Source organism: Sphaerodactylus townsendi, linkage group LG07 (genome assembly GCF_021028975.2).
Source record: "Sphaerodactylus townsendi isolate TG3544 linkage group LG07, MPM_Stown_v2.3, whole genome shotgun sequence".
NCBI lineage: Eukaryota > Metazoa > Chordata > Lepidosauria > Squamata > Sphaerodactylidae > Sphaerodactylus > Sphaerodactylus townsendi.
The window spans coordinates 76,122,952-76,147,193 of record NC_059431.1 but is presented as its reverse complement, the minus strand read 5'-3'; the positions used below and the strand labels follow the sequence as shown (position 1 = coordinate 76,147,193).

Below are 24,242 nucleotides of genomic sequence, written 5' to 3'. Positions count from 1 at the left end.
TGGGAAGTCTGGTGTTGAGCAATCATTATTTTGTGTATCACCTTCTCCAAGAAGGGGACATTTACAAATGATTGATAGTTGTTACATCATTAGAATCCGAGGGTGGGCTTCTTCAGGAAGGATATCAAAGTGGCTTCCTTCAAACAGTCAGAACAACCATCACTCTTAGACATGCATTAGTCCATCATGCCCTTGGACATGATACAATAAACTATAATATAATATGGAAAGGGTTAAGGAAAAAGTGGTAGCTCAAATAGTGTGATTCATGATATTAAAATATTTTTGACTCTCTTTTTTTTAAGCTGGAAGAAGAGAGGATTGTTAGGCAGAACATGACAATTTGGTTAACCAATCTGTACAATGGAACAATCCCTGAAAACGTCACTGATCCTCCACCACATGTGCATTTTGCTGATGTTCCTAGAGGCCCGTGTTGGGAAACAATGGTTGGTCAGGTAATACCATTTTTCTCATACAACTGCTGATGATTGCTGATTCTCGTAAGGGTATTAATTGCTATTTTTCCTTTGCAAACCATTGTGATGTCAGCTTCTCTTTGTTGTGTTCAGAGGTGCTGGGCAGTGAAACTTTTTACACAGAAATAACTTTTAGATAGTTTTCATTATGGATAGAGAAAGGAAGAGTGCTTGACCACCTTATCTTTTTAGAACTTTGCCACCAACCATTTACTAAGCACTCCATTTCTTGGGTTTTGAAGATGTATGATTACTATCTTTCTGTAACATTGAGGAATGAGCGTTATCTTCTTTCCTAGTAGTAACAGGCATCATAACATAGTCCCAAATTAGCGGGCCTAGCTTTTGTAATGAAAATGTCCTATTATTTTGGCAGCACTATTAACAGGCTGAGTGCTTTCATCCTGATCTGATTTTCTTGCCTTTCCCCTACCATGATACCCCAAATGCCCTGTTCTCCAGGAACAGCAGTCCCGATGGCATTTTGGACTGCTGTGGGAAAGAGTGGTGGTGGGTAGGAGGGGACAAAATCACAGACCAGTCTATGTCCAAGATGGTACTGTTAACTTGAAGCATTACTTTTTGGAGAAACTGAGTGAAAAGACATGATCCCTGCCCCCCCTCCGCCACGTCCCAGGCATGAAGACCCCAAAAAACTGTGTCAAAGCTATGTTCTGTTGCAAAATGTTAATGCACAGATTTAATCAGTGTTTATGCACAGATGACCACTTAAACAACACCAGATACAAGTAGGCAATCTTCAGTCACTTAGCTGTACTGAGAGTGGTAAAAGATATCAACAGTCACAGAGGTACTTGTCAAGATATGCTGTGAGGTTTGGGTATAGTAGGCCTAAACTGCAATTTGAACTCTTGGCCAAATCCATGATGGGGATCTCCTGTGGCTTTTCAGAAGGAAAAAACTGCTGCCTGGGGAATGGAGAGTTGATTGAGTCCCTAGCAATAGAAGAAGATTTTTTGACACTTCCTTAATATTGTTTCTCCCATCTTTATTAACCTCCTGGAACTTGTACTTTCTGTGAGGAGTCTTTCATCCCATCCCACACACTCTCCCCACAATGGCTGTATGGACTGGGGTTCAGAGATGATTTTCCTAAAGTGAACAATTATCCCAATTTAATCCCTCTTCCAAATGGGATTGATTTGGGGACTCTTGAAAATAATATTTTGTGTTTGGCCTTTAAAATTTTGACATTTTAAATAGATAACTGAAAATTGACAGCATATGAATTTAGAATCCTTTAAAAATCAGGCTTCCAATTGCAATGTAGACATTGTAATTTTTTTTAAAAGCACACCTATATAACAACTCTCATTGAATGCATTTGTCCCTTTGCAGTCTCCAAGGACTGCTTCAGGTGTGATATATTTTCTACAGAGATAACTCTTGCTTGTAGAAAAGAAGCATGTAGTATGTCAAATATCCATTTTGCTTCATGTAATTGTGTTTTATTTCCAATGAATACTCATTTAATGTACATGCATGAACTAGGTGAAGAAGTAATTGGTCATTGCAAAAAATTGCACATGGTTTGTACTCTTATTTTTTGTAGTACAAAAAGATGATGTATTTAAGAAATGTTATGCATTTTGAAAAATAGTAGGCAAAGGAATGCTGTGATTTCTACAGTTCTGAAATGTTAGAGAGAGGTAAAGGATCTACAGCAGTCCTTCAGTAAGCCTGTTCAGTTGACAGCAAACTTTATGACAGCCCTTCCTTTTGTTTGCTTGCATCATTCAACAGTAGTGGTCACTTTTCCCCTGAATAATTTCAAAAGCCAGTTTCAACAAAAGTGAAAGATGGCTCTTTTGTTATTTGTTAATAACAAAAGACTCAAATACTTTGCTTCTCTTAAAAAAGGAAAATTTGTTTCTGCAGGAATTTGTGCGGTTGACAGTATCTGACACGGTGACAACTTATGTCACAATCTTAATTGGTGATTTCTTGAAAGCTGTCTTTGTCAGATTTTTCAATTATTGCTGGTGCTGGGACTTGGAACATGGATTCGTAAGTATTCTGTTTCTTCTTGCCTCCTGCTTTCTAAGCTGCAAGTAGCCTCATACTAAATGTTACTGAGCCATGGTATTAGCAGCTTTATACTGATTACTGAATTTTAGAGGCTGTACCTGCTTTTAAATTGCAGAACAATTTTAGTAGGGTACAACAGCCAACGTATAAGGAAGTTATTATGAAAGATAAAATTGTCAGGCATTTAAAAGGGCAAGCCTTTGCTGCGTAAAAATCAACATGATTTCTGCAAAGTTTCCTGGCTTCCCCTCTCAGATTTTTTTATTTAATTTTTTATTTAATTTAATATACCGCCCTATCCCCAGAGGGCTACTTGAGAGCAATACCACATGGGGCCTAGACTCTAAACTCCTGGAGAGGCTGAACTCCTAGCAGAATCATTCGAAGTGAACAGAGTTTAATGGGTGTCACCACTGAATGGATTTGTTCTTAGCAGTCTATTTAATGCATTAATACCAATCCTATTGCTCACTGGGGAAGGCTTTGACTATGTACACAGTAGTTCCATGGAAGTCGGATTGGTATTATTTGGTCAGACTTTGCATGACAGCCCTTGATTGCCTACACAACATCTCATCTCACTATTAGAGCAACTCAGTTTCTTCTGTATTTGTCATTCCATGACTAAAAAAATTCGTAATTGTCCTAATCCAGCCCACTTTACTTCACTCTCTTCCAGGCTTGCAGTGTATAAACATTCCCTTTCTCACTTTTACTATTCTGAGCTTACTTTGATTCGTGCTCCTGATGTTCCATGTTCCTGCTATGTATGTCAAACAACTTTGGACTTTCCTTTTGCATCCATTCACATCAAGATGGAGGTGCTGTGGCTGGGTAGTGGGGAGCAACCGGTGGACTTTTGCCTGCCTGTTCTGGATGGTGAGAAATTGCACTTGGCCTCATCCCTCAAGAGCCTGGGAGTGATCTTGGACCTGGCGTTATCGCTTGTGGCCCAGGTCAATCAGACAGCCCGGGTGGCGTTCCATCATTTACGGCAGGCACAGCAATTGGCCCCATACCTCTCCTGGTCAGATCTAGCCACAGTACTCCATGCAACGGTTACCTCCAAGCTTGACTACTGTAATTTGCTGTACACTGGCCTACCTTTGCTGTGATCCAGAAGCTTAAACTTGTACAACATGTGGCAGCCAGACTCCTTACGGGAACGCCAATTGGGACTGGATCACTCCTATCCTGTACCATCTTCATTGGCTGCCCATAGAGTTCTGGGTCATGTTAAAAGTGTTGGTTCTGACCTTTAAGGCTATTAGTACCCTTGGGCCTGCATACTTGAGGGACCGCATCTCCCCATATTGCCCTGCTAGGTCCCTCCAGTCTTTGGAGAAGAACCTCTTGGAGGTCCCTGGCCCGAAATGCATCCGGCTGGCCTCTACTAGAGCCAGGGCCGTAAAGGTGGAACAGGTTCCCTAGGGAGACCAGGACCCTGCGGGACCACAGTTTCCGCAGGGCCTGTGAAACAGACCTATTCCACCAGGCTTTTGGCCAGCCGGGCTTACTCTGACTACATCTGGCCTCTGGTGGGCTCAGTGGGGGGGGGATTTGTATTGCCATTTGTGTATGCACTTAACAGCTATTGCTAATTTTATCAGAAATTTTGCGGATTTTAAATTGTTAAATTATTATGTTACATTATTTTATTCTGTTAATCACTGTCATGAGCCCTTTGGGGGAGGGCAGCCTATAAATTAAATAAATAAACAAACAACTGAACATCCATTGGCTTTAATCCAGCTGTATCATTGAATCACACTACTTGTAGTTGTCATCAGCTCTTTCTCAGTAGTTGATTGAGTGTGATCCAAGGGTTCTGTCTTTCAGCACTATATCTTTTTTCAATGTGGGTTGTGTCATAGAGTTTTTGAGAAAAGAATTGGTCAGAAGTGGTTTACCATTGCTGCCTTTTGTGCAGTTCTAAGTGGCACTGCTGTTGTCTCCACAAGATCCTCTGCCAGAGTCACCTATTACTACATGATTGGCAGTGCTTTGTTTTTATTTTACATGTGTTCTGCTTGCTATTTGTTCTGTGCCAAGGATGGTTTTTTGCATAATGGTGCCAAACAGGCCAAGGATAATTAGAAATGTTTAATGACTAGGTGATTTGTTCAGTTTCTAACATTGTAATTAAGAGAATCTTCGATCTCTGGAAATTCAGCAGTCTTTCTACTGTGTGTGTGTTAAGTATTATGAAGTTGCTTCTGTCTTATGCCAACTCTGTGAATTAATGTTCTCCAAAACGTATCTTACCTCATCTTGGCATTTTAGGTTTATATAGGGGGTTTTTTTTGGCAAGTTATGTAGCAAGCAAAAATTCAGAAAATAAAGTGGTTTTAAGTGGCTCTGCAGGCTAGGAAAAGCTTAAACATCTGAACTTCTGCTTGCCACATTCCAGAAAAGAAGTTGCTTATTGAGCTAAGGACTTCTGCTGATAGGCTATTTCCTCCTGGCATTTTAAAAACACCTGTAGAAGGCTGCTCTGTAATATCAGATTTTTCTGATAGCAACACATAGAGAGCATCTTGGGTCTTACTGCTTCTTCCAGCAGATTTTTTTGGTCTTCTTGAAGATATGTATCTGCAAACATTTTCTCTTGCTCTCCAACGTGTATTTTTTAAAACAAGAGTTTCTCCATTGCCACTTTTGTGACCTGTCATTTAAAAAATCAAGGAGTTTGATTATATCAAAAACTTAATATGCTGGGAAATAAAATTCTGCATAATGTATGGATTCTTTATTTTGATTTTGGCATTTTATTTGTTCCAGGAAAAGAAAATTGTTCATAATATAGCCCAACATTTCATTGCAAATCTAAGTGAGTCTGTGATATGTTTTTTCCCCTTCAGCCTTCTTATTCAGAATTTGATATCAGTGGCAATGTATTGGGTCTGATCTTCAATCAAGGTATGATCTGGTGCGTAAGCAAAGCCAGCAAAACAGATTCAGTATAAAATAACTGGGCAAAAGCCTGACTGAATTATTTCACATCGTTTGTTCATGCCAGTAGAAATGCAGAAAAATCACACTTCTTGTTTCTGATCTTGATTGCTCCAATTTTATGCTAGTGTGGCAGAAAAGAAACCATTCCTGGAGGCCTCAAAGTAAACTGGCACAAACTGTAAGTCACAGAATGATGAATCAGACTGCCTGTGAAGTGAAGTTGGCTGTCACCTTTCTGGTGTGACAAAGGTTATTGCCAGAGTACTTTCTTTGAGAGAAGAAGCAAAATGTGAAGGGGTGGGGGTGGGGGTTCTGCATTTATTTAACCATCGTTGCCACCTACGTGGCCCCTGAAGTTTGACTTTGCCCCTTTCATTTAATTAGTTAGTTTATTAATATCCCAATGTACTTTCCTAGTGTGCGTATCTTATTCCTTCTGGAGCTTGCAGCTGTGCCTGCAAAAGGGATATTATTTATGCTGTTTTGAATCTAGAGAACTGGTGGGTGAATAATGTAGTAAAATAGGCATCCCTTAACTGAAGTTGCAGATGGAAAAGAAGACTACAGTAGTCAGTATCTGAACTATATAAGTTTGGATTGAATTGAATTGTAGCTCTGTGTCATTCTTTAATTATATGATCTAATTGAATATCACATTACATAATTTCATAATTAATCAATACTAAAACTATCACATTAATAGTGCAATTCTAAGACTGTTTTCCTGGGTGTAAGCCCCACTGAATAGACCTGACTAGATTCTGAGCAGGCCTACGTAGGCTTGCTCTCAAATTACTTACATTCTTCTTCTGAATCCTTAGGTGAACTTGCCATAAATCCCTTAATTCCACAAATGTGTACTGATTTCAGAACAACCCCCCCCCCCCGATATCCATGTTTGTAAGATGCCCTGAACTAATAAATAATAAATAATTGATGAACACAGAACCTTAGCCAAGCAATGGTGATGCTTTCCCCAAGATCTCTGAATTGAAAGATCTTGGAAGTGCACTGGAAACCATTTTCTCCAGTTTTTGTGACTTGCATAGATAGTGGGAGAGAAATGGGTTTTAAAAGTGTGATAAGAGGACAGAAGGAGAAGATTGAAGGACTAAGTCCAAAATAAGAGAAATTAATTGGATTCTAAACAAGATGATGCTGGAGGAATTTGATCACCTGGTTGTGGTATATATTCTGTTGCTTTCTTATGACAGAAGGGTTTATTGATTGTTTCCAGGATGGGTGCCTTTTACGCACCTTGCCTCCCAGCTATCAACGTGATCCGCCTCCACACTTCTATGTATCTGCAGTGTTGGGCTGTGATGTGCTGCAATGTCCCGCATGAGAGAGTCTTCAAAGCCTCGAGATCTAACAACTTCTACATGGCCATGCTGCTGTTTATTCTTTTCCTTTCCATCCTGCCAGTTGTCTACACAATTGTTTCAGTCCCACCATCTTTTGACTGTGGTCCATTCAGGTCTGTTGCATTTCTTCATTGACTCATGGGGGAAAACTAAAGAACTAAAGATGTCAGATGTACTTTGCAAGGGAGCTTTGACTCAGTCCTACCAAACTTTATGCAATTATTAAAGGCAGCAATTCTATGCACACAGCACTATGCACACTATGCTCAGCAGCACTGTTATCTTTCCTTAGACTAGATGACATAGCTGGATCCTCAAGTATCTGAAATATGGAGTGCTGTGTGGTTTCCGGGCTGTATGGCCGTGTTCCAGCAGCATTCTCTCCTGACGTTTCGCCTGCATTTGTGGCTGGCATCTTCAGAGGATCCTCTGAAGATGCCAGCCATAGATGCAGGTGAAACGTCAGGAGAGAATAAGAACATAAGAACAAGCCAGCTGGATCAGACCAGAGTTCATCTAGTCCAGCTCTCTGCTACTCGCAGTGGCCCTCCAGGTGCCTTTGGGAGCTCACATGCAGGATGTGAAAGCAATGGCCTTCTGCTGCTGCTGCTCCCAAGCACCTGGTCTGCTAAGGCAGTTGCAACCTCAGATCAAGAAGGATCAAGATTGGTAGCCAGAGATCGACTTTCCTCCATAAATCTGTCCAAGCCCCTTTTAAATCTATCCAGGTTAGTGGATATGCTGCCACCTCCTGTGGCAGCATATTCCAAACACCAATCCTTTTATCAGTCCTAATTCTTCCCCCCAGCATTTTCAATGTATGCCCCCCAGTTTTAGTATTGTGAGAAAGAGAGAAAAAATTCTCTGTCAACATTTTCTATCCCATGCATAATTTTATAGACTTCAATCATATCCCCCTCAGATGTCTTCTCTCTAAACTAAAGAGTCCCAAACACTGCAGCCTCTCCTCATAAGGAAGGTGCTCCAGTCCCTCAATCATCCTCGTTGCCCTTCTCTCCACTTTTTCTATCTCTTCGATATCCTTTTTGAGATGTGGTGACCAGAACTGAACACAGTACTCCAAGTGTGTTCGCAGGTAGATCAAGGTGGTTCGATACAGTAGATGACGACCTTATGGTCCACTGCCTCATCGAGATCAGAGTCCGTGGGACAGTCCTTAACTGGCTGTCCTCATTTCTCCATGACCAGGGATGGCAGGTAGTGTCAGGAGGGGAAAAGATGAGAACTCCAAACCTTGATCTGTGGGGGGGCCGCAAGGGGCGATCCTCTCCCCAATGGTTTTTAGCATCTATATGCACCCCCTGGCAGGGTTAGTTTGGAGTTTCGGGCTGCGGTGTCACCAATATGCGGATGACACCCAGCTCGTGTTCACGATGGCTGGCCATCTGGCCTCTGCTTTTGGGGCTCTCCAGCGTTGCTTAGGAGCTGTGACTGGTTGGTTGAGAGCAAGTCAGCTGAAGCTGAATCAAGCTAAGATGGAGGTTATGTGGGAGGGTCAAGGAAAGGCCAGTTGACTTTTGCTTGCCTATGCTAGACAACGAGATCTTACATTTGGCCTCATCAGTCAAAAGCCTGGGGGTGACCTTGGACTTGACCTTGTCGTTGGAGGCCCAGGTCGCCAAGACCACCCAGGCTGCTTTTACCATCTGTGTCAGGCCCGGCAACTGGCTTCGTAACTCTCCAGTTCCAACCTAGTCACTGTAATCCACGTAATGGTCACTCCAGATTGGATTACTGTAACGCGCTCGATGCTGGCCTTCCTTTGTCCATGACCCAGAAACTAAAGCTTGTTCAACATGCGGCAGCCAGGCTCCTCTCTGGAGTGCAAAGTGGAACTGGATCACTCCAGTCTTGTCCCAACTACACTGGCTGTACCGGAGTACCAGATCATGTTCAATGTGTTAGTGTTGTCTTTTAAGGCTGTGAGCAGTCTTGGACCTTGGATCAGCTCCAGAGGTTCCTGGATGAAGCAAACGCATTGGATCCCTTCCAGTCCGGTTTCTGTGCTGGCCATGGGACCGAGACGGTTCTGGTCTCTGTCATGGACAAACTCCAGCTCCACTTGGATAGAGGTGGTTCAGCTCTGCTGGTATTGTTAGATCTCACCACAGCATCCAATGTAGTAGATCACAACTTTCTGGTCCGCCGCCTCACCGATATCGGGGTTCGGGGGTCAGCCTTATGTTGGCTGGCCTCATTTCTCTGAGACGAGGGACAGTAGATAGCATTGGGGGGCATTGCACCATAGTATGCCGGGTGCCCCAGGGGGTAGTCCTCTCCCTGATGCTTTTTAACATCTACATGCACCCCCTGGCAAGTTTGGTCCGGAGTTTGGGGCTGTGGGGTCACCAATATGTGGATGACACCCAGGTCATGTTCACAATGGAGGTCAGACCGTCTTTGGCCCCTGGAGCTCTCCAGCGTTGTTTGGAAGCCATTGCTGGCTGGTTGAGAGCCAGATGGCTGAAGTTAAATCCCATGAAGACAGAGGTGCTGTGGCTGGGTCATGGAGAGCGACTGGTGGACTTTTGCCTGCCTACACTGGACGGCAAGGCATTGCACTTGGCCTCGTTTGTCTAAAGCTGGCCCGGGTTGCATTCCATCATCTGCAGCAGGCATGGCAATTGGCCCCATACCTCTCCCATACAGACATAGCCACAGTTATCCATGGAACTGTTACCTCCAGACTGGACTATTGTAACTTGCTGTACACTGGCCTGCCTTTGACCATAATCCGGAAGCTTGCCTTTGACCATGATCCGGAAGCTTAAACTCATTTAACACGTGGCAGCCAGACTCCTTATGGGGACATCTAGTTGGGACCAGATTACTCCAGTCCTGTGCCATCTTCATTGGCTGCCCATCAAGTTCTGGATGATGTTCAAGGTGCTGGTGTTAACCTTCAAGGCTATAAATGGCCTTGGGCCTGCATACTTGAGGGATTGTGTCTCCCCATATTGTCCCGCAAGGACCCTCCGATCTTTGGAGGAGTACCTATTAGAGGTCCCTGGCCCAAAACACGTCTGGTTGGCCTCTACTAGGGCCTGGGCCTTTACTGTCCTGGACCCCCACTGGTGGAACAGGCTCCCCAAGGAGACCAGGGCCCTGCGGGACTTGTCAAGTTTCTGCAGGGCCTGCAAAAATGGACCTGTTCCATGAGGCATTTGGCCAGCCGGGCTGAGTGTGGTTCTATCATCCTGGCCTCTGGTGGGCTAAGGTTGGGGATGGGAGGGTTTTAATTGGCATCTGAGGTTTTCTGATTTTATTTTAAACATACTGTATTGTAGGTTTGTAATACTGTAATATTATATATTATGTTGTACACTGCCCTGAGCCCTTCAGGGGAGAGTGGCTAATAAATCCAAAAAATAAATAAGTAAAAATAAATACCTACACAACCGCTTCTCCCCATATTGCCCCATCAGGTCCCTCTGCTCATTGGAGGGAAACCTTCTGGAGATCCCTGGGTCAAAGGAGGTTCGTCTGGCTTCCACGAGGGCCAGGGCTTTTTCAGTCCTGGCCCCTACCTGGTAGAATAAGCTTCTCAATGAGATCAGGGTCCTGCGGAATCTGAATGAGTTCCGCAGGGCCTGCAAGATGGAGCTTTTCCATCAGGCATTCCCATCTAGTCAGCGGAACTGAATTATTATCATCACTGGCCTTCCATGGGTGTAGTAGGGAGGAGTTTTAATGCCATCTGAGAGCTGTTTTAATGTTGATTTTGGTTTTTGCTTTTTTAATTTTTAATTTATTGTTGTTTGCCACCCTGAGCCCTGTCAGGAAGGGAGACAAACAAACAAACAAATAGCCTGCAACTTCACAGCACTTTACGCGCACACACACTCTCCAGAGGATGTAAAAGCAGTTCCTTGTATCACTATTTTCTTTATAATCAGATATAAAAATAAATCAGTGGGGCTATTTTTTTTACTACAGTGTTGTATTTTAAAATACAAAAAATACTCCAGTGTCAAAAATGCATAAATTGTCCAGGGTTTATTTTTCACGTAGGTGGTTCTTTAAAGGGAAAGTAAATCGTAATTGGCTGTTCTTTGGGGACGTGTAGAAATGTTTTAAGAGGAAAAGAGGAAAAAAACACTTTTCTCTGAATTCTACCCCAAAAATACAAATGGGGTAGCTATGCAGTTGGTATAGGGAACCATTTATGCTTAATGGAAATGACAAACCTTTTGCCCAGTAGTATCCACCAATGCAGCCTCTTCTTTCCCTGTCCCTTATAACTTCAGGCTGTTCTCAGTAATAGTTATCACCTCCATGGCTCTGTTTACTATGGAAGTATATGACAAAAAGAATCTGTACTAAATAAAGAGTCTCCAACTTTTTCAGCCGATAGGCAATTTTGGAATTCGAACACAGGGTGGTGGGCACAACAACAAAATGGCTGCCAAAAGAGGTGGAGCTAATCACAAACTGCCAGGGATTGAGGTGACATATAACTCTAACAGTAAGTCTATAACATTTTAGGCTGAAACTCTGTTTAAAAGGGTGTCTTTTGAATATTGAAAATATGGCAATATTTTATTACCTTCAGTAACACCATGAGGTCCTTGAGCTATGGTAGCAGCTGTTCCCTAAGCAATATTTTTAAAATTCTCCAACAGCCATCAGAAGCTCTGCAGAGCAACAGCTCTCACTTTCTAAAACACTTAGCATGTGCCTGCAAAGGTGTCAGTTGGCATCATAAAGTCCACAGACAATAATTGGAAACTCCTGCCCTAAGGAAAGCTAATGGCTTCAGAACAGGCGATGTGAACTACTTTTTACAGAAAACCATGGGTGACATCTAGAGGTGGTGTTAGGTAAATTCAGTCTCAGAACCTATACAAGAATAGTACAGAAACAGGTAGTCATTAATGGTCATGAAGACAGCATAAATAACTTACTGGATTTTTCTTCTTCTCTGCAAGTTTATTATGTGCATTAAAAATTATAAAACTTTCAATATGAGTAAGTCAGTAAAGATATTTTTCCAAGCCAAGATACTACAAAGAGTCTGATAATCTGAAGGATATTTTAATCAACTGTATTTCTAGATAAAGCTTGTCTTTAATGGAGCAGAAATAACTGTCCATAGCAGGGACATAGGTATAGATTTTTTATTGGGGGGGGTTCAGGGCCTCTCCCCACCCGCCCCTAGGGCATGGCCACGCCTCCCCAAGCCCCGACCCCAAGCCCCGACCCTGGCCTAGCGCTTATAAAAGCAGCTCTCTGAGGCCAGGGATGACAGACTCCCCCTGCCCTGCCCTCCCCTGCCCCCCACCAGCTGGGCTCCCAGCCAGCAGCCGGCAGTTCCTTCTGCCCTCCCCTCTGGGCAGAGACATAGAGGGAAAATGAAGCCCAGTGCAAAATCTGAGTTCTTCCCACCCCCCACCCCCCGGGCAGCCGCTGCGATGCTGGAATCCACCCCCAAACAGCATCACTTTCAATGGTGTTTAAACTAGAGAGGCCGAATTCTCCTTTTAAATCCACCTTAAAGGGAGAATCTGGGGTCCCCAGTTACACAACATTGAAAGTGATGCTGTTTTGGGGTGGATTATCCCCCACCACTTTCAATGTGGCATAGTGATTAAGAGCAGGTGCATTCTAATCTGGAGGAACCGGGTTTGATTCCCTGCTTTGCCGCTTGAGCTGTGGACGCTTATCTGGGGAATTCAGATTAGCCTGTGCACTCCCACACATGCCAGCTGGGTGACCTTGGGCTAGTCACAGCTTTTCAGATCTCTCTCAGCCCCACCCACTTCACAGGGTGTTTGTTGTGAGGGGGGAAGGACAAGGAGATTGTAAGCTCCTTTGAGTCTCCTACAGGAGAGAAAGGGGGATATAAATCCAAACTCTTCTTCTTCTTCTAAACTGAGAACCTCAGATTCTCCCTTAAAATTCCTGCCGAAGGGGGTGGATTTAAAAGGAGAATCTGGGGAAATTTGAGGGGTGCCTGCTGTCAGGGGTGCCATTGTCAAGCTAGAAGCACCAAACTTTCAGGGTATCTTTAGGAGACTCTCCTAATGATACCACCCAGGTTTGGTGAAGTTTGGTTCAGGGGGTCCAAAGTTATGGACCCTCAAAGGTGTAGGCCCCATCTCCTATTAGCTCCCATTGGAAACAATAGGGGATGGGGGCACCCCCTTTGGGAGTCCATAGCTTTGGACCCCCTGGACCAAACTTCACAAAACCTGGGTGGTATTAGTAATAGACTCTCCTGATGATACCTCCCAAGTTTGGTGAAGTTTGGTTCAGGGTGTCCAAAGTTATGGATCCTCAAAGGTGTAGCCCCCTTTGGGAGTCCATAGCTTTGGACCCCCTGGACCTCGGTCACCTGTACAGAAAGAGGAAGGCAGTTAGTGTGTTCAGGGCTATCTAATCACTTTCCTAACTAAGCAAGAATTAATTAGATTTTGTTTGAATATTATTCTGAAGACTGGGGGCCAAATTGAATTTTGTGAATTATTCTTCTAGGACAACATCAGTATTTGTGGGATGTGTATTGTGGTTCTTTAGTTCTCCACCATGATCATTCTGCATAAACCTTTTGAAATATGTAACTATCAAAAGTGCATAAGAATTGAGAAGAAATACTAACCCAGTTGTTGGTAACTGGATCTTTATGCTGTTTTCAGCCTTTGTCCTTTTGTTCAACTGCTCAGTTGCATGTTTGAGATCACCATTTCCTGTCTTGCACAGAGGGGTCAATTATCAGGTTTATCTGTTGCTTTCATAGCCATATGTTTGCCCTGTACCCTAAAAGTAGTACAGCAAGGTAGCAGAACAGACTGCTGTGCTCTAGACTGCAGGTGGAATCACTATTTCAAAAGCTCCCCAAAGTTAAAAACTCCCTGAGATCACCAACACAGCAAGCAGTTGGCTAAGCTTTCTTCAAGCAGAGGAAGTGTTATCTTTGCTTGGGAGCATTTTAAAACCCCAACACAAGCGAAGCATTCAAATGATAGTGTGCTTCCTGACATGATCCAGTTTACCAACCGTATGGCTGAAGAAGAAATAGTAGGGTTGGTGATCCGGTAAACCAAATCACCTCAGCTTCCTCCCAAAAAACCTTACCAGGTCTTTTCAGGTTTTTAATTTACTAGGGAAAAAAACTGGCTATTCAGCAGAGCCTAGAACAGCATTCAGTTGTAGTCCACTCCACAGGGGCTTCTAGTCCACATGGATTTAAGAAGCCATAGCAGGGTGAACCGAATTATTTTGGGTTTAAGTTTTAACCCCCACCTCCCAAAAAAGAATTCAGTAAAAATCCAAATAAAGCTGATAGGTATTGGCTTTTTTTGTCTTTACAAAAAAAATCAGATTTTTATGATCTAAAATTTACTGATAAAATTATCGATACTCATCCTTATGAAATAATATCACTATATGAGTATGACTGTTGCTACCCAAACTGATAAAACTAGGATCACCATATCTGTGAACTAAACAGAAAGGAAAAGCTTTACAGGATAGAATTATCCCTTCCTCCTTGCTATGAAAAGTGGGCTTGAACCATAAAAGATATGGTCATTACACAGGTGTATATTTGAAGTCAAAGCTGCTCTTAGTGTTCTGAGCCTTCAGGTGGTAGCTGGAGATCTCCTGGGATTACAGCAACCTCCAAATAACAGATTCACTTGGAGAAAATGGACACTTTGGAAAGAGTATAGCATTATACCCCATTGAAATCCCTCATCCCATCCTCCTCAGGTGGTACCCCAAAATCTCCAGGTAATGCCCAACCTGGAGCCAGCAACCTTACCTACTCTTCTGGTAATCCTATGGATGTGATTTGACAAAAAATGTTTTTAATTTATTTCTCTGTGTGTGTCAACAGTGGGAAAACTAGGATGTTTGAGGTCATTGGAGAAACTCTGGAGCATGATTTCCCTGCCTGGTTTCAGAAACTTTTTAGACTCGCCTCAAACCCTGGAGTGATTCTACCTTTCATACTGCTGATGGTGTATGTACAGCATCACACATTTGCTTTCCTGTGGGAACTTCTTTATAGTTAATGTCCCTTGATTTCTAAGACTATGTTGATGGCATCGTCCCCCCTCAGTTCATTTAGTGCACAAAAAAATGGGGGTATGCTACATCAGAGAACAGGCACCAGATAATTTGCTTGTCTTGGTGGGGTAATTGCATTGCAAGTACATTAGTAACCATAAACCACCATTTTATATTGTTCAATTAACTTGAATCTGCTGTTAGATTCTGCTGAAAAGTTCCACGAATGGAAAAGGAGCAATTTTCACCAGTACCCACATTTCTTTGTCTGGACCTCTGTCTCCCCCTCATGCTGTTCTTGAAGGATCTCTGCCCCTCTGTGATGGGCATTTTAGGCTATATCAGGAGGGGGGAAGTTAGTCCTGCTCTTCTGACAGACATATCTTATATCAGCAGAGGTTTTCTGTAGATTTTCCATGGTTTCAGAATAATGAAATGGGCTTGCATTTCTGTAACCATTACATGACCCCTCGCATTTTGTTTTTCTTGTCAGCTTGAGTATCTACTATCTCAATGCTACATCCAAAATCTACAAGGCAGCCATCTTGGAGCTCAAAAAGAAATTGCAAAGTGTAAGAATGCTGTACCCAGTATTGCCTTTCTTTCCTGTTAAACATAGGGATTCATGAGAATAAGAATAATTACAGCATATTTGCTTTATTTCTTAACATAAGCAAGCTGATGAAAATAAAAGGAAGAACAAGCAAAAAGCACTGGAAGCTCGGAAGGCATTAGAGGAAGCTCAGCAAGCAGAGACCAATAAGAACAATTCAAACAGCATTCAAGGTAAGGAATGGTTTGCAAGCCATTGCAGTCATAGAATTTTTCCTTACTTCATCCCTCTCCTCAATTCTAGGTCCTCTCTGCTAGGAATAAGCCACCTTTTCCTCCTTAAGACAAGTTCCCTGCGTTTAATCACTCCACTTGCATGACTGCAATTTGATATGAGGGAAAGACTACCATTTTGTTACATAAACAGAATCACAACAAGATTGTAAGACTGTATATTCTTGGTCATGAGACGTATGATATTTTGTGATTCCTTCTCATAAATATGAATGGCAGTCCAGGAAGAAGTGGTATGTGTGATCATAGAGCTTCAGGAACATCCTGTTTTGAGGAACATATCCAGATTGTTATAGTGCTTGTCATTCACAGTTCTTTTCAAACACCAATCCAACTAGCCTTCTATAGCCATAGATGATTCAGCATTTTACACTGTCACCAGGGTTTCAAGCAAATCCCAAAGTCAGGCAGAACATTCTGGAATCCAGTGGGATTCTGAATGAATTATTCAAATTTGGCCCCTATAAGGAAATGAAAAACTCAACCATGCTTTCAACAGTTCATGATCTGCCCAACAATGGTCTCACCTCAAGGTTCTTCACTAAATCACCAACAAACTGACCAATATAGAAATATAGATCCAACACATGCCCTTTTTCATGTGTTGAAGTATTCCAGCACTAGTTTACCAGGACTCTAGGGGGCACAAGGCCTATGTATACTGCCCTGAGATTCTTGGGAAAAGGATGGGATAAAAACATTTTAGGTAGCTAGATAGAATCTCTATTACCATACTCAAGATCAGTTCATGAAGTCAGTTAGGTAACTCTCATCAACCTAAGCAGATGTTAGTTCATTAGAAGTCCTACACTTTCATATGCCAGGCACATCGAATTGATGCTGAATCTCCACGTTGGTGAGACACTCTAGAGGGACAAACAGACATTATCATTTTTTTGTTGCTGTGGTATAACTGCTGTCAAATTTTCTGCCAATCATTTGCTAATTTTGTGTTGGTTGTCATGCACTAGCTAGAAATGCATATTCTGAATCTGGCTTTTAAGCATTCTGTTTTCCAAAATGTGTTTCAGATAAGCAAAAAGGAATCAACAATGCCAAGAAAATGCGGGATCAGCAGCAGAATGAAAAAACCTTTCCTGCTGGAGTTCCTAATGGAAATTGTCTTCCCCTAAGCAGTAGTAGAGGAAGAGGCCTGGTTCCTCCCCCACGCATAGCAGTGACACAGTCGTCAGGACTAGCAACTGTTGCATGAATGAACATCCTCCAGGAAATCAGATGAGGATGCTAAGACCTCCTTGACAGTAGTGATGATGAATGTTTACTTGACTATTCTACAACATAAGTTCTCCATAGAATTATATGATTGAGATATTATATGATTGAGATATTACTAAAGGAAAGATTAATAGTGTCAGTGTTGGGACTGAAGATTGTCAACTAGTGACAAAACTGGAACTGGCTTAATGAGCCATTTTTGGACTATATTTGGTCAGCATTTGTTATATCAAGAAGATGAGGCAATCCAATCTGGAGACAGCATAGTTTAAATAGGTAGAGAGTAATAAGGCAGTCCCTTCTGTCCGCAGAGGTTCAACAACAACCAAGTTAACTTGCTCCTATAGCTTCCTTTTTATCCTTCTAGTCCATTATAAACCTGGAGTGGATTAGGAATGTGGCTAATCCAGGATAGACCAAAATATTGGCCTGGATCAAGGAATCTCAATGCTCTCTTTGAGTCTAGATGGGGATTCTCAGCAGTGGCTAATTGCTTGCTACATGGTTGCAAGTCTCTAATCAAACCAGTGGTACCTCATAGGAGCCTGACCTTTAAACTTTATCGAATAAAGAGGCTAGGATCCCTGATGTTTTTGATGCAGTGCTGTCAGGCTTTCTGCTTGAGTCTGCCATCCCATCTCTCCTAACCTTGCCTCTCTATCATGTTAGGTCTATATTGATTATTTAGGGTCTGCTCAACCTCACTTTTTAAGTGGCCCAGCTCAAGGAAGGCTTGCTTCCAGTTTTGCCTCTCAGGAGAAGCAGCCTACCTTGGCTTTAACACCCACATGCATGGCATCTCTATAACTTTCCAAGAATTTTACTAATTTTACTAAGGTTTACTCAGTTTCCATGTGACCAATTTTTCTCACTTTGTTGTCATGATTTTCATCACTTTCTGAAATCCCAAACCATAAGATATTATGGAACTGTTATGTATCCCATGGTCTAGTTAGACATTTCATGAATATCTTTCCTTTCTCTCCAATGGGACCCAAAGTGGCTTACATCACTCTCCTTGCCTCGCTCTCCTCACATTTCATCCTCAGAACAACCCTATGAAGTGGGTGTCAAGAGAGAATCCATCTTGAGAGCTCTACAGTATGTCAAATGCCATTTTGTGAGTTTAAAAGTTCAGTCTGCAGGTGCAAGCTTGTTGCAAGCCTGCCCTTATCTACTGGTCACCATATTCTCTGAGCTTTTTGCTGTCTCATCAGCATTAACTGGAACACCTGGAATGAACTTGTCTGAGAAAGCTTCCATTTGTGAGCAAGGGAGGCTTTTGCTCCTAGATGGGTCTTGAAAGTTCTGAACTGTGTTGGTTGGCTGATTATGGGTCAGCTGTTCTGGCTGGCTGAAGCCATAAATTATTGCTTATAGCGTAAACTGTAATCCATTTCTATCATTCCCTTCACCTCCTCACCTTATTCTCATTTTGTTACAGGAACTCTGCACATGTACTGATACCAGCTGAAGTGCCTTCTGCTTGTTAGTTATCACTGTGTTATGTAGACAGCCTTTGATGCTTTCTTGTGTTACTATGCTGCAAATCTATGTGTCACTGTGATTTTGAATATGTATTTAAGTAGTTTGCTTCAATAACACTTTAATTAATCTTTTACGTCTGTGAGTTCTGGTTAGACCCATGGTGCTCAGGGACACTACAACTCAAGACCAGCTCCGTGGGCTAACAGTGAGTTAATTGGAGAATATATGTTTGGCCCCAGGTCACCCAGCAAGCTTGCCTGGAGGGATTCAAACCTTGGTCTCCCAAGTCTCATTCTGACACTCTAGTAATCTCTACACTATTCTAACTCTCAAAAGGTTGGATTTTTTTTTAGTGTCCCACAAACATAAAAGCAACAATATAGTAAAATATTGAAAACAGCATAATCGAATGAGAATTCTCCTGCACCAGTCCCATTTAAATGACTGGGAGCATCGTATGAACCCATGGTCAATAGGGCTTGTCTGGAAGAACTTCCAGTTGTATTTGTATATTTTGTTACAAACATTTCAAAGTATTGGGGGGTAATTCAAAATTATCTGCAATTACTGAAGATAATTGTGAGCTGGATCCAATAGCAGAGTGAGCAAAGAAGCTAAAAGAAGTGTGTTGTTTTTCTCCTTCAGCCCCCAGTGATTCTAATAATCATCTGCGAAGGTGATCCTTGTGAGCAAAAAACCTCTGAGATAGTGGGAGAAGGCATCAGACAACCCCTTTTTCTTACCCAGACAAAGAAATTCTAGATCATTATTCCTTAGATTAATTTTCCTCTTCTTGTTGGAACTGGTCATTTCTGATATTCAAAGAAGAGAAAAGAAGTCCCTGTAGGGAGTAGGATGAAGACAGGTAGGATAGTGAAGGAAGCTCCTTCTCTCCTTTTAAGTGTCATTCCTTGTCCATCTCCAGATTGCTACACTTTTTGGAAATCTCTCTCAGCTAGTGATGTATCATGGACCTTATCTATGTCTCCTCTTTACTATTAAATATATTGATTCCTGAATAAAGTTTTAATCAGTTTGACAACCTCTGCTGTGTTAATTACTCAACAACATTTCCATCTTTTGCTTTCTGTGCTGTCTGGATAGATTTAGTGTAAATGGTATAGTATAAATACTATAATTTCAAATCAGGATGTACATTTTCTCTTTTACAAACCTGATATTTTTGGATTCACATTTTTACAAGTGCTGCATGTAATGAAGCCATGGCATCACCAGAGGGCAGGATTCAACATTGCTTACCTAAACGTTTTTATTGAATGAGTTTTCTGGTGGGTAGACGTAGTTTAAAAGAATAGATAAATCCATGTCAGGTTGTCTGCCAACAGCTATTTACCATGACAGCTAAATGGAACCTCTAGGTTCAGGAGAAGGCTGTGGCTCAGTTCTCTCTGGAAATCATGAGAAACTCTATGGTAAAACCTAGAAGTAATGTTAGACTCCTCTAAGAAATGCCAAAAGCTGTATGGCATAACAGCAATTCCAGGTTTCTTGGTTTCTGGCCCTGGCAAAGTGGTATGAAAGACCGCTACCTAACACCCTGAAGGTCTGCTGCCAGTCAGAGTAGCCAATGCTAACCCTGGTGGATAAAGGGTCTGTTTCTGTGTAAGGCAGCATGTGACAGGCACACTATACCTAGGACTGTTTCTGATCTGGTCCTGATTCTCAAGAACTTATAAAAGGCAGGCAAAGCTTGAGTCAGTTCTGCACATGCATAAATGCCTAGGGGCAAGCAAGACAGAATTTTCTCCATGCCCCAAGTGAGCTTTTAAAGACATGTGGTTAGCCTCTATTGGACTAGAATGAAGCTTGATATCTGACACAGCAAAGTAACCAAACTTAAATGTAACTTCAATGACTTACCTGTTCTACATGTTCCAGTGGTTTATATTTGCCAGGTATACAGTAATTCCCTTTTCCCCAGTAAAACCTTGTCGCTATTTTACCTATTGGGTAGATGCTGGGGATGCCTTTTAAATCTAGGTCAACATGGTGAAATAGACTGTTTCTGATCTGGTCCTGATTCTCAAGAACTTATAAAAGGAAGGCAAAGCTTGACTTAGTTCCGCACATGCATAAATGCAGACAAAGAATGTCCATGCAGTACTGCCTTTTCTATTCCCCTATAGTTCTCTATCTATATAGTAAATGTGGCCTACTAAGTTATATTTGCATGCAATTCTGTAATGAGTATATCCAGATCAATTGTAAGATTAAATTTGTTTAAAAACACAAACTGAACAATCAAATCACTTTACCAATGCAAGCTGTTTCAGAATATGGCACAGAGTAATTACTGAGTAAATGAACACAGTACACACAAGGAGTGGGGGAAAAAGCATTCTGTCTCAGCAAAACAAGGAGTCAGGATGAAAGTGTAACAGGTTCATAGTTTCATCTATGCAAATTTGGAGTATATGCTAGTCTTATCGTCCCAGGATACCTTTCATACATTGATTAGTACCGATTTCAAGGCCTCGCCTGTTTGAGATGAAACTCTAAAATAAGCTAACATATTTTCAGTCCTTGTAGGAGCAATGTGAAAATTCTCAGATGTCACCCAAACAGTTGCTTCTTTGAGAGAAATAGTTTCCTGAAATAAGTTGTCTTGTTTACTGTAGAAGAAAACATTGTCATATAAGTGAGAAAAGGTAACATCACTGTCACAAGGAAGAACCATTGTGACACAGTGACTAATGTTGGACTGGCCTTGGGCAATCTAGGTTCAAATCATTCTACTATGAAGTTCATTGTGTGACCTTGACCTTTTCACCTAATGCAAAGGACAATGGCTGTGTGTTTGTGAGGATAAAATGGACAGGGGAAAACCATGTAAAAATCCACAGCTCCTTGGAAGAAGGGTGTGTTAAAAATGTGATAAACAGTTTGTGAAGGGAAGCATACAGCTGACCCTGTTATCTCTACCTCAGGTGTACCAACTTTTTTATTTGTGGCTGCTCCCACACAGTGCAGGACAAGGTGCCCCTACTGTGGAAGCAGCAGATGCAAGAGAGAAGTCTGCAGAGACATCATCTAGACATACCTTCCCCATAGCCCTGCCTCTCCACTAGAAGACGAGATGGTTGTAATACCTTGCTTTTTCTCTATCTTTAAAGAGTCTGAAAGGGTCTGAAATGCCTTTCCTTCCCCTCCCAACACAGACACCTTGTGAGGTAGGTGAAGCTGAGGGAGTTCTGAAATAATTGTGTCTAGCCCAATGTCACCCAGCAGGCTTCGTGAGGAGGAGCGAGGAAACAAATCTTGTTCACTCCCCCAGTCATTTGGAGGAATGTGGAATCAAATTCAGTTCTCCAGATTAAGGTCTGCTGCTCTTAACCACTGCACTATGGGGGCTTTAGACCAGCACAGAAGCACCAAATGGCAGAAAATTGTACTGAGCACCCTTAGCCCAGCAATTCTCTTTCTCTTCTTCACTGCTAAGACATGGTGCTCAAAGCATTGTGGCTCAGATAAGGGGAAAAAGTCTATTAAAGGCTTAAAAGGTGGAGCTTAGCACCATATCCTTCCTGGATCCAGACTAGCATTCAGGAAATCCAAGTGCAAGTCCTCACTCATCCATAGAAGCTTGCTGTGTGCCATTGGGGCCAGTCACATACTCAACCTAATCCTATTAGATAGGGTTGTTAAGAGAGTAAAATGAGGGGAGAATGATGTAAACCATTTTGAGTCTTCAGTGGGGAGAAGGGTGGGTAATATTGGAGTTAATAAATAACAATATTAAGGAAATAAGTACTGATTAGAACCAAACACAACTGCCTAGGCATAGCCAAATATATGTTTGGAGGCACCACCACAAGAGGCTCTGTAGTATGCTGTCACAGTGGCACACAATGTGGCCTGTGATGATAACCTTTAAAATTGGGCAGATTTATAAAAGAGCTATCAGGGCCTCAAAGAATGCAGGAATTAATAAGACTACAGCAGTGAAAACTATTCCATCATCCTGTAACAGACTGCTTTACAAAATTTTTGCTAATACTTTCTCCTAGACAGCTATGATTACTTGTAATACATTAGACTCACAGCTGATTCCTCTGTATTGCATATGCATGGCGTCTGTCTGTCTGTCTGTCTGTCTGTCTATCTATCTATCTATCTATCTATCTATCTATCTATCTATCTATCTATCTATCTATCTATCTATCTATCTATCTATCTATCTATCTATCTATCTATCTATCTATCTATCTATCTATCTAATCTTGCAATGGCTTCCCTCCAGCAAAAAGCAAACAGACATTTTCTATCTACTTGCACAATGTCTTATTTAAACAATGAGGGTTTTTAGTTTTAAATATTTAACTTGTTTCTGGATTCGTTCAGTTTTTCATCTCTGGTCTCTGCCAAGCTTTGTGTTTGGCCTCCGTTTGTTATACATTTCCTTAGTGTCTGGTCTAAAACTGTTATTAAATATTTCTCCTTCAAAATAAATAATTTATTCTATGAACATCCAAAAGTAACTGTTTGATATGCTTAAAATCGACTGTTTGGAATTGTTTGGTATGCTTAAAATGGAGAGAACCAGGATGAACATAAGAACATAAGAACAAGCCAGCTAGATCAGACCAGAGTCCATCTAGTCCAGCTCTCTGCTACTCGCAGTGGCCCACCAGATGAATATCTCCAGTCAACTTAGGGATTATTTACCTTTCTCATTACCACTATCTAAATATTATTATAGAAAGGTCCATCCTACCCATATCAATATACACAATAAAAATCCAGTGTTGCCAAGAGATTTTGGCTATGTGATAACAAGCGACATTAATCAATTCTCCTGTGCCTGAATAGCCTTGATTAGTCCAATCTTATCAGAGCTTGGCAACTAAGTAGGGTTGGCCACTGTTAGTACTTTAATAAATGACCATCAAGGAAGATATACAGAGGAAGGCAATGGCAAACTACCTCTGCTCCTCTCTTGCCTTACAAACAACACGATCCTGGTATTACCCTTGGTGCAGGCAATCTCCACTTAAGTTGGGGGAATTAGGTAGAGCAAGAGCAAGTATTGTTCCACAGAAAGTTGATAGTTTGATCAGTTGAGGGGCAGTCGTTTAGAAAATTGTGTGCTTTTGCTTAAAAATATAGTCCTGAATGAACATGAGAATTATCATTCATTTTTACATGCTTCCTTTTGTCTAAACCATTATTTTGTGCATTATTGAACATGGAACTATGACACAAGAGCATTTATGCAAAAATGTATTTTTCCTTTTAAACAGATGGGGGGAGCAGGGCTAGGTAGGCAAAAGGACTCAGGCAGACCATTATTCAGCAAAGGAGGTCAGGCATGCTTTGTTCTGTGGCAGAGGAATATACAACCCTACTATCATATTTCTGTGCAACAGAGTGTAAGATCAATAATCTATGTATTCCAGGATTGTCCCAGGTGAGAGCTCTCAAATAAACAGACAGTTGTTGAAACAGATGGATTTTAGAAGAAAACAAATAAAAATATATTTCAAACAGACAAAGACACGCAAAACACACAAGATTGGGTGGTGTTTAGAAAAGGGTGATAATTACCAGTCCTGAAGGATAGACAACCCACATGAAAGTGTCTGGTGAGGGCACAGATCCAAGACACACCCACAGAGGCCAAAGGACCTGTTTTTATGCCCTAAAAAGGCTCCTGTGGTGGTATGACATATTCTGACAGGAAAACCAGAGAGCAAAGAATTGATTGCTCTTCCAAGATTTTGGACAAAAGGGTAGGAGAGCTTAATGATTTGTTACTGTTTGGCTGATGGGGTGT

At 41.8% G+C, this 24,242-nt stretch overlaps 1 protein-coding gene across 1 annotated transcript in view; it reads left to right on the top strand.

Annotated features, from left to right (window-relative positions):
* TMC1 (transmembrane channel like 1) overlaps positions 1-16,937 on the top strand; it is a 66,640-nt gene extending 49,703 nt beyond the window's left edge. The window contains exons 13-20 of the mRNA XM_048504380.1: positions 306-458; positions 2,379-2,507; positions 5,390-5,457; positions 6,721-6,960; positions 14,706-14,831; positions 15,372-15,450; positions 15,553-15,664; positions 16,756-16,937. Coding sequence (XP_048360337.1) covers positions 306-458; positions 2,379-2,507; positions 5,390-5,457; positions 6,721-6,960; positions 14,706-14,831; positions 15,372-15,450; positions 15,553-15,664; positions 16,756-16,937 — 1,089 coding nt within the window. The remainder of the gene's footprint in view (positions 1-305; positions 459-2,378; positions 2,508-5,389; positions 5,458-6,720; positions 6,961-14,705; positions 14,832-15,371; positions 15,451-15,552; positions 15,665-16,755) is intronic.
* Positions 16,938-24,242: the final 7,305 nt, after the last annotated feature.